Consider the following 14,033-nt stretch of genomic DNA (forward strand, 5'->3'; position numbering starts at 1 on the left):
GGCGTTTTCCATCAGGCATCGCCGCGGACACCCCTCGTCGTGGTCAAGAAGCGCCGGGGCGTCGCGGGAGGCCCCACCCCGCCCCCTGGGCTCCGTCCTCGCGCCCGCCTCGCTCGCTCGCTCTCGCTCGACCTCCGCGCTCGGCCAAGATGGCGGCTGCTGTCCGGGCCATCGGGAGCCTCACGCGCTTCACGCCCGCCCTCAAGTACTGCCGGGCCCGGGGCTGCCGCTCAGGTGAGGCGGGGGGGAGAAGGGGGCGCCCGGGCCTCGTCTCCCGGGGGAGGGAAGGGGAAGGGGACCCCCCGGGCCTCGCCCCCCCCCGGACCCTCCAGGCCCCGTTCTCTGCCCCTTCTGCTGCTGAGAGGCAGGGGGTCCCCTGAAGGTCATCGGCCCCCCCCCAGCCCTTCCCCCTCCTCTCCCCTTCCAGGGCCATCGCTGCCAACTCCCCCCCCCCCTTTCTAAGGGAAATTCCCTTATTCCGAATAGGAATTCCTCGCAAGAAAAGGGAAAAGTTGACAGCTATGCTTGTGGCGTCTTTATTCTATTATGAGGAATTCAAGGGAACTTACCAGGAACTAGTCAATTCCATCTGAGACAGACTGAATTGTGCAATAGTGAGAGCCTGCAACCAGCTATCTGCTGTGCATGTAAAATGGGGAATGTAAACTCTGCTCAGTAATGCAAGCTAGGAAAGATATTAATAAAGAATATCCTCTCCTGCCACCCTGAACACCCCCACATTGGGGTCTATCCCCACTCTAGAATCTTATGATGCTATCCCAGGGCACAGCTGCCAACTTTCTCCCTTTTTTAAGGGAAATTCCCTTATTCCGAATAGGATTCCTCGCAAGGAAAGGGAAGAGTTGACAGCTAGGCCTTCCACCCTCTTCCTTCCACCCCCCGCCCCGGGTCCTGCCTGGGCTCTTCTCTTCTGCAACCACTTGCCACCCAAAGGTCTCTCTAGCTGCCCCTTCCTTCTCTTTTTCCCCTTGCGCCTCCCCCAATGGAATCCTTTAAAAAAATATTGATTTATGAAAGTATGTGCAATCTCTCTCTCTCTCCCCCCCCCCCAATGTAACATTTTTACAAATCATTTTCATTTGTTGAGACATTAGGATGGAAAGAGGGGGAGGGGGAAAGATGGGTGGGGATGGGGTCGGGCGATGTTTCTATTTCACTTACTATATGTAGGGTTTGGTGTCAGCGTTGCTCGTGCAGGTTCTTTGCTGTTCACTTGTGTTCCTTTGGTGGTGAGAGAGGTTGGGGTTGGCCCAGGGTGTGGTTGTTCATTTGTGGTTGGCTGTGGTGATCTTTGTTTTCGTGTGTGAGTGGGGTGGGTGGCTGTTTTGGATCAGGTTAGCCATATTGATTTGTATGCTGTTGGTGGATTTTTGTCATTGTCTTGTTGGGCTGTGTATGTGATAAAGGGGAGCCGTACTGGGGTGAAGGTATCTTCTTCTATTTGTCCCCGTGTCAGTTTCAGTTTATTGGTTAATTTTTCTAGTAGGGCTATTTCCCATACTATTTGGTACCATTGGTCCATGCTTACTCCCCCCAGTGGAATCCTTGAACGGTAGAGTTGGAAGGAGGATTGACCAACCCTTAAGTAGTAGTAATAATAATTTATTATTTATACCCTGCCCATCTGGTTTGTCCTGTGGGTCAAAATCCTTAGCTTCTCCCATTCTAAAGAATTCAGGGATTCAGATGGAACCTGCAGGATTATGGGACATGTAGAAGTGCCTCCCTGTTGTATCAGACTTGAGTGCATTCTGGTCCAGCATCCTATTTCTAACAACAGCCATCCAGATACTTTTGGGAAGCCCATAAGCAGACCTTCCTGGCTGAATATCCCCATAATCCGAAAGGTTTACCTGGTGTATCTGCTTTGCTGTCACAGCTAATAGCTGTTGGTAGGTCTTTTACCAATAGCTGTTGGTAGGTTTTTTACCAATGGATTTATGTAATCCCCTTTTAAAGCCATTCAAGATACTCTACTATTCTGGGACCGGCAGTAAGGAATCGTGTAGCTTGGTCAGACAATGCAGGTATATAATCCAGCTTTCTGTACCCAGCTGTGATCAGCCAGATTCTGCTGGAGAAAAGCATGAAGACAACAACTGCCTTCTCTGCCAGTCGAGTAGCTGATACTTGGAACTGCACTTTCTCTCGACAAAAAAGATTAAATTCAGTTACAGCTGAGTGTTTCCCTGAAAGATATTCCTCACAGCTCTCTGCTCAAAAAAACAAAGTTCGCAAGGAAAGAAGTTGAGGACTAGTGTAGCCTTGTGTGTTCTTTTGTGTATCAAGTTTTTTTGGGGGGTGACACACAGGGTGAACTGTTTCCTTCGCACCCTGCTTGTGAACACCCCCATGGCACTTAAGGGGGTGCATAGTGTGCTTGGACCAGAGGGGGCTTTTGGCTTGATCCCCAAAAGTGCATGTCTTAGGATTGCTTGTTCTGGGAAAATGAAATAGACAGTATTTGCCTTGCATCAGAAAAACAGCATAGTGAGTGCCTGTCTAGGCTTCCTGGAGAGATCATTTCATCACTGAGACACCTCCATGTGTCCTTCAAAAGTGGTCTTAATTGTATGGGCAGAGTCAGGTTGCTTCCTTTCTAAATTTCATCCTTTTGTTATCTGAACATGCTGGGCATCTTCCAGGCCTTGGTTAACTGCAAATTGAAGGACATTTTTTAATCCTGTTAAATGTGTGCAGTCTCCCAGGTTTCCTCTGTACCCAGGCCTGTATGTTTTTTTGTTGCAGTTGGGTTTAAAGCCATCTCCTCCAAAAGTGCAACTTAAAACAAAAACCCACGCTTTTGCAGAGTTTCTTCTAAATGGCAGTACAGTCGTACCTTGCATCTCGAACAACTTGCAAAATGAACATTTCGGCTGCCGAATGCCACAAATCCGGAAGTGATTGTTCCGGTTTGCAAATGTTCTTTGGCTTCCTGCAGCCAATCAGAAGCCACATCTTAGTTTCCGAACTGTTTCGGAAGTCAAACGGACTTCCAGAATGGATTCCGTTCAACTTCCAAGGTACCACTGTACAAGAAATATTTGGTGCTGCATGGGGAAGCCCTTGATCTCCAGGGTTTGTATTTCTGGGAAAGGGAAGTTTCTGGAACACAACGTGGGGAGAAGGGTTGATGTAGTCATACCGAACGCTGTGTTGCAACATAACATTTGGCGATTGCCATGAAATGGCCTGCCTCTGGTCTGGAGCCTCTTAGTTCATTGTCAGGTTGTGGCAAGCTCAGAAGCTGCTCTGGGCTTGAGCTGAATGGCATTTGCTCGTATGAGATGACTGATTCTCTTTCCTGCTATCTCGCATGTTTATAAGCAGCCAGAGAAGCAAGTAAGCATTAGGAACCCTAAAAACAGTATAAGGCTTCTTTGTAGCAAAAAAGGCACCATCTTGACACTTCTGTATTGTGTGACAGAGAAGGTCTGATTTTAAAATATTTGCTTTCAAGGTGGCAAGGGGGGCACTTACCACTTTTGGGCCTGCCTAAAGGCTCATCCCTCCTGCCAACCTAGCAGTTCGAAAGCACGTCAAAGTGCAAGTAGATAAATAGGTACCGCTCCAGCGGGAAGGTAAACGGTGTTTCCGTGCGCTGCTCTGGTTCACCAGAAGCAGCTTAGTCCTGCTGGCCACATGACCTGGAAGCTGTACGCTGGCTCCCTCGGCCAGTAAAGCGAGATGAGCGCCGCAACCCCAGTCGGCCACGACTAGACCTAATGGTCAGGGGTCCCTTTACCTTCAAAGGCTTATCCACACTGCTGCTTGACCTGTATTTTGACCATATTGTGTCCCGAAAAGTTCCCCAGGGTCCGACAGCTTTTTTCAATGTTGCCCAGCTCTGCCTTACAGAAATTCGAAATTGCTTGCTGAATTGAACAAAACAAAATCTTAAACAAAATCTCTCTTTGGATTTTCTGTGTATCTGAGAAGATCCACTTCAGTGGGTAAGACTGGGTTTTCTCTAGGGTCGGAACAAAGAGGAAAGTTTTTGGACCCCGGGGAAATTAATCTGTACAGAAAATATGATTAAATATTATCGAAATTTGGGTCGAGCAAAAGTGTGGATGAGGCCTTTGCAGTGAAGCAGCTTGGTTTTTCTGATGCTGGCTCGAGCGCCCGGGCAAGAAAGGGGCAGGTCTTTCACATCCCAATAAGCATTTGTGAGCAGTGCGTTTTCATCTGCACAGAATATGTGACACATAACTCTGGCATCTTTCTGAGCTGGCTCTGCTCAAGATACCGGGGTCCTCCAGCCCCCCCCCCCCGAAGAGACTCGCTGGCAATTTCATCAACCTCCAAAGTGCCGGCATTTATGGGCATGGCAGGATGTAGGTGAAAGGTCCTTTCTTTTCCACTCTGGAAATGTGGGACAAAGGGCATGGCGCACCTCCAGCTTTGGGGCTGGGTCACGTGACCGGCTTGCGCAAGGCAGCGTATTTGGCCTCCCCCTCCCCTCAGGTGGACTTGGGACCCTCTGGAACGGGCTGCCGTGTCTTGTTAACACAATGGATAGATCAGATCAAGTTTCAGAGTTTCACTTAATAATTAGCAGTGCTCAGACTTCCAGGTGTATGTTGGAAAGCCATGCTTGGAAAAGACACATAGCAAACACCGGGAAACGCCAAATGTGCCATGCTGGCTTGTGTAACCATGTGCAAAGCGATGTTGAGTTTTCAAGTCCTTTAAACAGGGGTGGATAAAAATCCATTGGAATTTTTTTTATTTAAATCGGATTTGTTTTTTTATTTAAACCAGATTTTTTAAAAAAATAAAATGCTTTTGGAGGGAAAATCTTTCTAAATACAGTGGTACCTCGGATTACATATGGATTAGGTTACATACGCTTTAGGTTACAGACTCCGCTGACCTAGAAATAGTGCTTCAGGTTAAGAACTTTGCTTCAGGATGAGAACAGAAATCGTGTTCCAGCGGCGCGGCAGCAGCAGGAGGCCCCATTAGCTAAAGTGGTGCTTCAGGTTAAGAACAGTTTCAGGTTAAGAACGAACCTCCAGAACGAATTAAGCACTTAACCCGAGGTACCACTGTATAGTTTTCTATTTAAGTTACATTATAGTCCAAAGGCTATTCATCAGGAAATAAGGGTTTATTTTAAGTTTTTCATGTGTGCTAAAACTCAGTCTAAGTTTTTTTAAAAAACAAAACAAAACCTTTAACCACATCAGTTAACAAACATGGATACATATGCTATAATGTTACTGTTTTAGTTAAAGAAATTGTTTAAATTGTTATTAAAGAAATGATTATTTTTCTCCTTCCAATAAAGTACAGCAGAAAAGTTGTCCAAATATAAACAATAATTTCATAATTATCTGTCGATATGTTTCTAATAGTATAACCAAATCAGTAATTTTTGATATAACTGTAAAAGCTACTCTGAAAATTTATTATTCCAGAAATGAAACCTTCATCTGGTTGTAAATATTAAGATGATACCAGCAAGAATGAGTCTTTTTGTAAAAAAAAAAGATTTAAATCAAGTCTTACTGACTAGTGATTTAAATCGATTTGATTTAAATCAAACCCACCCTGCTTTCAACTGAGCCTCATCACTCAGAAAGAGACTTTGCCTGAAGGCACCAGCGGGGATGGCAAATGTTCTGATTTATTTGCTGGTCCAAAGTGACTCTGGAAATCTCTCTCTGTTTCAGGTTATGCCTGCCGAAACCTCAGCACGTCCTCCCCTCTTAAGTGTAAGTCAGTTCTTGGGTCTGGTGGGGGTTGATGGCGATGACAGGGGTTCTGCCCTGGTTGAAAGAAATCTGGCAGAGAAGGCAAATTTGCTGGGGGACGGTGTTTCAGGTTGCCTTTTTCACCCTTGTAGTAATAACAAGGAGACCATAGTGACTTCAGTGTAGTGGGGGGGAGGGGAGAACCTTTTTGCCTCCAGGATCAACCTTGCAGGCCTATTTTTTTTAAAATCATTTTTATTGATTTTCCAGTAAAAACAGCCAATTAACATATCCGCATCATAATCCAATTAAAAACAATAAACTAAAATAAAAAAGACCAAATTTTAATTATTATTTTTTCCGGGCTTCCCATAGTCTGGACCTCTGAAGCTATCTCCAAATCTTCATTCCTGCCTCTTCTCATTGTTTTCATATTTTCTGCCTTCTGATCTTAACACTTTAAAGTTCTCCATCCCTGGTTATGCGATTCTCAGTCATGTCAAAAATCATATGTCCTTTCATCCATCAAATACAACCTTGCAGGCCTAATTTGACAGGTGGGTGGGGCCACCCACATGTCGTCACACAACGCTGTCATGAAATCACATGATTGACAGGTGGGTGCAGCCCCCCACCTCTCAAAATCCCCTCCATGGCCTTGCAAAGCACCCTTTGGAGCAATCGCCAGCTCTCCTATTTCAAACAGCGCTTGGCTCTGCTTCTCCATTAAGTGGGTTTGTGCCAGCAGTGGCCCACGATGACCTTTCCCTCTTCTGCCTCTCTGGGGAGCTGGGTGGTGGCAGCAGCAGTGAGGTCCAGAGGAGGGGATAACCAGAGAGGCTGGCACCCATGACATCCAGGTGTGCCCATGAGCCTAAAATGGTTGGTGGCCCCTGTCCTAAGTTTTGCTGAAGTCCTGCATGGAGAAATAATAAATATAGAATCATAGAATCTTAGAGTAGGACGGGATCCCGAGGGTCATCTAGTCCAACCCCCTGCAATACAGGAATCTCAGCTAAATCATCCTTGGCAGATGGCCATCCGACCTCTGCTTAAAAACCTCCAAGGAAGGAGAGTCCATCACCTCCCAAGGGAGTCCGTTCCACTGCCAAACAGCTCTTACAGTAAGAAAGTTTTTCCGAAAGTTTAGTCAGAATCTCCTTTCTTGCAACTTGAAGCCATTGTTTCAAGGAGAAAACAAGCCTGCTCCATCCTCTATGGGACAGTCCTTGAGATATTTGAAGATGGCTCTCTTATCTTCTCTCAGTCTCCTCTTTTCCAGGCTAAACATACCCAGCTCCTTCAACCGCTCCTCACAAGGCTTGGTTTGCAGACCCTTGATCACCTTGGTTGCCCTCTTCTGCACACCTTCCAGCTTGTCAACATCTTAAATTGTGGTCCCAGAACTGGACACAGTATTCCAAGTGTGGTCTGACCAAGGTAGAATAGGGTGGGATTATTCCTCCATTTGACCTGGACATTAGACTTCTGTTGATGCAGCCTAGAATAGCATTAGCTTTTTTTGCTGCTGCATCACACTGTTGGCTCATGCTCATCTTGTGGTCCACCAAGATCCCTCGATCAGCCTTCCTCAACCTGTGGGTCCCCAGATGTTGTTGAACTACAACTCCCATCACCCCTATCTAGCAAGGCCAGAACTCAGGGATGATGGGAGTTGTAGTCCAACAACATCTGGGGCCCCACAGGTTGAGAACCGCTGCCCTAGATCCTTTTCACATGTACTGCTAGTAGGCCAGGTTTCCCCCCCAACCTATATTTGTGCATCTGATTCTTCCTGCCTAAGTGCAGAACCTGACATTTGCCCCTATTGAAATGTCCCTATAAATCTCTCTTTTCCCCCACTCCAGCAAGAAGCCATGTTAACTATGACATCAAAGGAGATGTTGCTGTCGTGCGCTTTAACTCTCCAAATTCCAAGGTAGGTTTTCCTGTCGCTTCCCTGTGGGCTCAAGCGGTTTAAACTGCGCAGAGAGGTTTAAAGGGGTGCCTGGGAGTCATGGAGATAGAAAGGAGGGAGATGGTATGCCAGACCAAATAGAAGGGTGTGCTGCCGGCCGCTTACGAGTACATTTCAAAGCTTCAAGACATTTGGCATGCCACCGCCTTCCCGATGCTGTTCCATGTTGGCGGGGACAAGCAAGGGCTGTTCCCCTTCCAGAGTGGGAGCTTGCCCTTTGCCCGCCTTGGCTTCAGCGTGCCTGTTTATTTCCCCCAGGTCAACACCCTCTCCAGGCAGCTGCAAGACGACTTTTCCGCCGTAATGAACGAAATCTGGGCCAACGAGGCCGTCAGTAGCGCCGTCCTGATCTCGTCGAAACCCGGCTGCTTCATTGCTGGCGCAGACATCAAGTAAGTTCCACCGGGGCGGGAAGAGGGGTCCCATTGGGTGGAGAAATGGGCAAACCGGTCGTGTGCTTTGGGGCAGCCTTTGCCCGCTTGGTGCCCTCCAGATGTGCTGGGCTCCCATCGGCCACAGCCTCCCCTAATGGGAGCTGCGGTCCAGAACATTGGAGGTGCACCAAGCGGGCAAAGGCTGCTTTGGGGAATGGCTTTCCAATCTTTTCGGGTCTGTGGGCACATTTGCCAATGGGGCTGGCTGTTGTGGACACCACACACACACATTGCAACCTGTTCTGCTGGCTTTCAAACCTTGTTTTGGTGGAGGGGACTCTGTGGGTGTTGAGTTGTGAAAGTCAGTTGGTAGTTCACCACACCTCAACCTGTGTGGTGCATCACCAGCGTAAGCGGAGGCCCAGTGGAGGCCTCAGAGATTTCCTATTCCCTTTTTTCCCCAAATTTTTTAAATTAGTTTTCACAATATTATCAACAAACAAACAATCAAACAAACACACAAGACAAACAAACATAAATCATAGCCTTATTGAAAATTACACTTATTAACTTTGTTAAGTGACTTCCTCGCTTGTTTGAATTTCATTGCATGTCCTTTTAACTGTTTTCCAAATCCCAATTCTTATGAAATTTAACTTAAACATTAACATCCTTAAATCTTCATCTTATGGAATTAAACATATTAATTCATCACTTAACATAAATAAATTCCTAAGCCAATTAAGTATCTGCAAGCTGTTTTCAGTTAATTTAACTTAACAAATTTGACTAGATAATCATTAAATTTATTCCACTCTTCCTGATACTCCTCCTCCTTTTGGTCGCGGACTCTTCCAGTTAGGTCAGCTAGCTCTGAAAAATCCATCTTCATCTGCCATTCTTCTATTGTTGGTAATTCTTGGGTTTTCCACTTTTTAGCTAACAAAATACGAGCAGCAGTTGTGGCATACAAAAATAATTTAACATCTTTCTTGGGCAATTCCAAACCTGTTATTCCAAGAAGAAAGGCCTCTGGTTTCTTTATAAATGTATATTTCAACATTTTTTTCAATTCATTATAAATCTTTTCCGAGAAGTCTTTCACCTTGGGACAGGTCCACCACATATGATAAAAGGTTCCTTCCTTTTCTTTACAGTTCCAACATATACTGTCACAATTATGATATACCTTTGCTAATTTTACAGGAGTCAAATACCATCTATACTTCATTTTCATTATATTTTCCTTTAACACAGAGTACATGCGGTGAACTTGACCCCTTTCTTCCGCAATCTTTCAGAGATTTCTTATTCCCAGCAGCTTCTTACAGAGTTCCCAGTTAAGGAAAAGCTCCTCTCCCATACAGTAGCACAGTGTTTATTGCTAACACTGTCACCATCCTAGTTGACGCTGCTGTGCCTAACCCACAGCCTCTCCCCCTGACCCTTGCAGATTCAGAGTCAGACCCCCAACAGCAAACAGGACATGAAAGACAAGACAAGCAACAGGACATAATGAAAGAAATGCACTACCTTCTCGGTGGTGGCGCCCACCTTGTGGAACACCTTTCCTTCAGATGTAAAGGAAATAAGCAGCTATCCTATCTTTAAAAGACATCTGAAGGCAGCCCTGTTGAGGGAAGTTTTTAATATTTAATGCTGTATTGTTTTTAAAACTCGATTGGTAGCTGCCCAGAGTGGTTGGGGAAACTCAGCCAGATGGGCGGGGTATAAATAATAAATTACCGTATTTTTCGCTCTGTAGGACGCACCCAACCATAAGACGCACCTTGTTTTAGAGGGGAAGAACAAGAAAAAAAAAAATCTCCCCCTCTCTGCTCAGCGCCCCTTCAGCGAAGCGGCAGGAGAAACGGAGCCCCTTCCATTTCTCCTCCCGCTTGGCTGAAGGGGCGCTGTGCAGCTCTCCCTCTCCGCTGAAGCCAAGAGAGTCTTGCTCTCCCGGCTTCAGCAAAAGGAACCTGAAGCTTGCGGAGCACAGCGGGAACTCGCGCTGTGCTCCGAAGGCTTCAGGCGGCTATCCCTGAAGCCTGGAGAGCGAGAGGGGTCGGTGCGCACCGACCCCTCTCGCTCTCCAGGCTTCAGCGAAAGCAACGCGAAGCCTCCGGAGCGCGGTGGGAGTGCTCCCTCTGCACTTCGGAGGCTTCGCGTTGCTATCGCTGAAGCCAAGAAGCCTGCATTCGCTCCATAGGACGCACAAACATTTCCCCTTAATTTTTCGAGGGGAAAAAGTGCATCCTATGGAGTGAAAAATACAGTATTATTATTATATTATTATTATCCCCGCCTGCCACTGCTTCAGATTGGAGCAGCTGCTGCCCTCGCCGTAGTTGGCTGGTGAAGGGTGCCTGTTTTGCAGAAGCCTTGGTTACACAGAGGTCTACTTGGGACCCAGAGCAGTAGCACCCGTCTCTCTTCTTGCTTACTAGCTGGTGGCAGGTAGTCCTGAGGTAGCTCTCTCTTCACAAGTGAGATGTTAGGACCCTGCAGGAACAAAAGCTGACTCTTGGCGGAAAACGTCCAGAAAGGAAGTCCCCTGAGAGGTTGGGCCAGTTCACACTGTTAAAGTTTGTGGGTCGTAAATCCTTTGACCCAGGGAGTCTGCTGCAATGGCACTGCAATAAATTTGATTTATTTCCACTCCGACAAACTTCAGTGGCACCCGCACACTTCCACTCGCGTGCTGCCACTCTTCTCAGTTGTCGGACGTTAGCAGAGTTCACACGCAGCGTAAAATTGCTTTGTCTGTGTCTGCGTGGTGTCTTCAATAACTCGACACCAGTGCTTCTATTCTACCACTCTTTATTTAGAAGCATACAAAAACAGAAAAGAAAAACCTACAGAGTCTAGCTGCATGCTTTCAGCTTTCTGTCTCTAACAAAAGGAAACTACCTTTCTCACATTCTCAGACAGACTGATCTCTGCAGCCCCCAGAGAGCATAGATCATAGGAAAATGCCCGGATCATGTGGGCAGTGCACCCAGTTAATAAGAACGCTTCCTGGAGTGTTAACTCTTAGCTGTCCAGAACCACAATACACACACACACCCCACACACTCCCTCACATGCACCAGGGCTTGGGCCAGCAGATCTGTGTTGCAGCAGAGAGGCTGATAAAGCGAGGAGACGGTTGCGCCCAGTTGCAGCACACATCCGCTTCCCTAGCAGCAGTCACACAGAGTTGGGCAAAGGAGGAGCCCTGTGTCACTGGGCAGGCAGCTTGAATTGCTTCTCTGCAGAGGGTGGATGACTTTGTAAGGTGGGCAGCGGTGCGCCTCGTTCACAGCCACGAAACTCTCTCTTTGTCCCGCCTGTAGCATGATTGAGGCCTGCCAGTCCAGCCAAGAAATAACTCTACTTTCTCAGGAAGGACAGAAGATGCTGGAGAAGCTGGAGAAATCGCCAAAGCCCATCGTTGCTGCTATCAGCGGGTCCTGCCTTGGGGGAGGACTAGAGGTAGGGAGCAGCCGGGAAAGCCTGTGCTCCATAATGAAAGGGAGAATGGTGTGCGTGTGACTGTGTTCTCTGCATTTGCCATAAGGGAAGGATCCTGGCTCGCCTCCAGAGCAGTTGCTCTGCGTGCAAAAGGCCCTGGTCTCAGTCCCCAGCATCTCCAGTGTGGGAGATCCAGTGTGGTGTAGTGGTTAAGAGCAGTGGACTTGTAATCTGGGGAACCGGGTTCGCGTCTCCGCTCCTCCACATGCAGCTGCTGGGTGACCTTGGGCCAGTCACACTTCTCTGAAGTCTCTCTGCCTCACCCGCCTCACAGAGTGTTTGTTGTGGGGGAGGAAGGGAAAGGAGAATGTTAGCCGCTTTGAGACTCCTTCGGGTAGTGATAAAGCAGGATATCAAGTCCATACTCTTTTTTTCCATGGAGGGCTGGGAATGCCCAGTCCTGTCTGAACCTCTGAAGAGCCCTTGACCATTCTAAGCCAGTTGAACGCAACCGCCTGAGGAAGTTCCCTGTTTTCCCTTTCCAGGTTGCCATTGCTTGCCAGTACAGAATAGCAACCAAGGACAAGAAGACTGTTCTGGGAACCCCAGAGGTGCTGCTGGGGCTGCTGCCGGGGGCAGGAGGCACCCAGAGGCTGCCCAAGATGGTGAGTGGGTGAACACCCCACCCCAGAGAGGGAGGGAGTCTGCTTTTCCAGCATCCCTGCTCTTCTGGCATGTAAAACTCATTTCCTTCCGCGTTTCAGGTGGGGCTCCCTGCTGCCTTTGACATGATGCTGACCGGAAGAAACATCCGCGCTGACAGAGCGAAGAAGATGGGGCTGGTGGACCAGCTGGTGGATCCTCTAGGTTAGCTGGAGACGCTTCTAGGTGCACACACCTGCCCCGCGGCCTTGCACCTGGCTCGGCGTGGTCTGTGATGTTGCAGGCCCCAAGGCAGGTGTGGGGAACCATCGCTGAGCTGCAACTCCCGTCAGTCACAGCAAATACCACCAGTGGCCAGGGATGGTGACGGGACTTGTAGGGCAGCAACACCTGCAGGGACAAAAGCTCCTGAGGCTGGAGGGGGGAAACATGTCCTGCAGCCGCTGCCACAAGCAATCTCGCTGCCACATTCTGCCCCAGCTGCAGCCTCTGGGCCAACCATTGCAGTAATTCAGCCGTGTGGTCAAGCTGTCGCAGTCTAAGAATGTCTGCGGCTGCCTTAACAGTCGACCAAAGGCTCCAGTGAGAGAGCTGGATGCAGGATTCTCCCTTAGGAAGTCTGTCTCCTTTGAATGCACCTTCGCTTCCTGCTAAAACAGCACCTCTGCCTTCGCAGGGCCAGGGATCAAGAGCCCCGAGGAGCGGACGCTGGAGTACCTGGAGGAAGTGGCCATCACCTTTGCCCGAGGCCTCGCCAAGAAGACGATTTCGCAGAAAAGGAACAAGGGGCTGATGCAGAGTGAGTGGCCTGGCCTGGCTCCGGGGGCATGCTGCCCTGGCCCTTGGCCTCCCTGGAGTCGCTCCCCTGGGGCGTTTCCTCCCTTGAACCTTCTTTGCGTTGCCTTGCAGAGGTGATGGACTATGCCATGAGCATTGGCTTCGTGCGGCAGCAAGTCTACAAAACGGTGGAGGGCAAAGTGCAGAAGCAAACGAAAGGCCTCTACCCGGCTCCCCTTAAGATCATCAAGGTGAGGGCCATCTGTGTGCATGAGGGAGGGCAGAGGGAGGGTTGGGATACTATCAGGGAGATGGGGGCATTTGGCAGGCCCCCAGCTGGCTCCAGCCTCCAGCTGGCAGCTCGGCGATCTCCGGTTCCCAGAACAGCATGAATCAGCGACACGAGCCTCAGATACGTTTAGAAGCTGTGCAAGCTCTTATCAGCAAAGTGAATAAATCCTCACAGCGGTAGTGGCGGACAGAGACATGTGTAAGCATATTTACAGGGACGCGGGTGGCGCTGTGGGTAAAACCTCAGTGCATAGGACTTGCCGATCGTATGGTCGGCGGTTTGAATCCCCGCGGTGGGGTGAGCTCCCGTCGTTCGGTCCCAGCTTCTGCCCACCTAGCAGTTCGAAAGCACTCTTAAGTGCAAGTAGATAAATAGGGACTGCTTTATAGCGGGAAGGTAAACGGCGTTTCCGTGTGCTGTGCTGGTGCCGGCTTGCCAGAGCAGCTTCGTCACGCTGGCCACGTGACCCGGAAGTGTCTTCAGACGGCGCCGGCTCACGGCCTCTAGAGCGAGATGAGCACGCAACCCTAGAGTCGGACACGACTGGCCCGTACGGGCAGGGGTACCTTTACCTTTAAGCATATTTACAGCATTTATTCAGCATAGTTTAGGAACAAAGGAAAAACATGTCTGCTTCCCTTCGTGTCCAGCAAAACAGCAGGAAAACAAAAGCAACATACAAACGGAAGTTCCCAGCAAGCCTCTGCTGGAAGTAAACAGGCATGTGACACACAACAGCCATGCCTGCTCCTTTTAAGGTGGAACAGAACTATATC

The 14,033-nt window shown here is 48.6% G+C and overlaps 1 protein-coding gene across 1 annotated transcript in view; it reads left to right on the top strand.

Annotated features, from left to right (window-relative positions):
• The first annotated feature begins 60 nt into the window (after window positions 1–60).
• HADHA (hydroxyacyl-CoA dehydrogenase trifunctional multienzyme complex subunit alpha) overlaps window positions 61–14,033 on the top strand; it is a 36,311-nt gene continuing 22,338 nt past the window's right edge. The window contains exons 1-9 of the mRNA XM_083605182.1: window positions 61–234; window positions 5,700–5,741; window positions 7,589–7,659; window positions 7,957–8,090; window positions 11,408–11,546; window positions 12,071–12,190; window positions 12,290–12,392; window positions 12,865–12,987; window positions 13,098–13,216. Coding sequence (XP_083461308.1) covers window positions 150–234; window positions 5,700–5,741; window positions 7,589–7,659; window positions 7,957–8,090; window positions 11,408–11,546; window positions 12,071–12,190; window positions 12,290–12,392; window positions 12,865–12,987; window positions 13,098–13,216 — 936 coding nt within the window. The 5' untranslated portion in view covers window positions 61–149. The remainder of the gene's footprint in view (window positions 235–5,699; window positions 5,742–7,588; window positions 7,660–7,956; window positions 8,091–11,407; window positions 11,547–12,070; window positions 12,191–12,289; window positions 12,393–12,864; window positions 12,988–13,097; window positions 13,217–14,033) is intronic.

Source organism: Podarcis filfolensis, assembly GCF_964270895.1.
Source record: "Podarcis filfolensis genome assembly, chromosome: 3".
Taxonomy (NCBI): Eukaryota; Metazoa; Chordata; class Lepidosauria; order Squamata; family Lacertidae; genus Podarcis; species Podarcis filfolensis.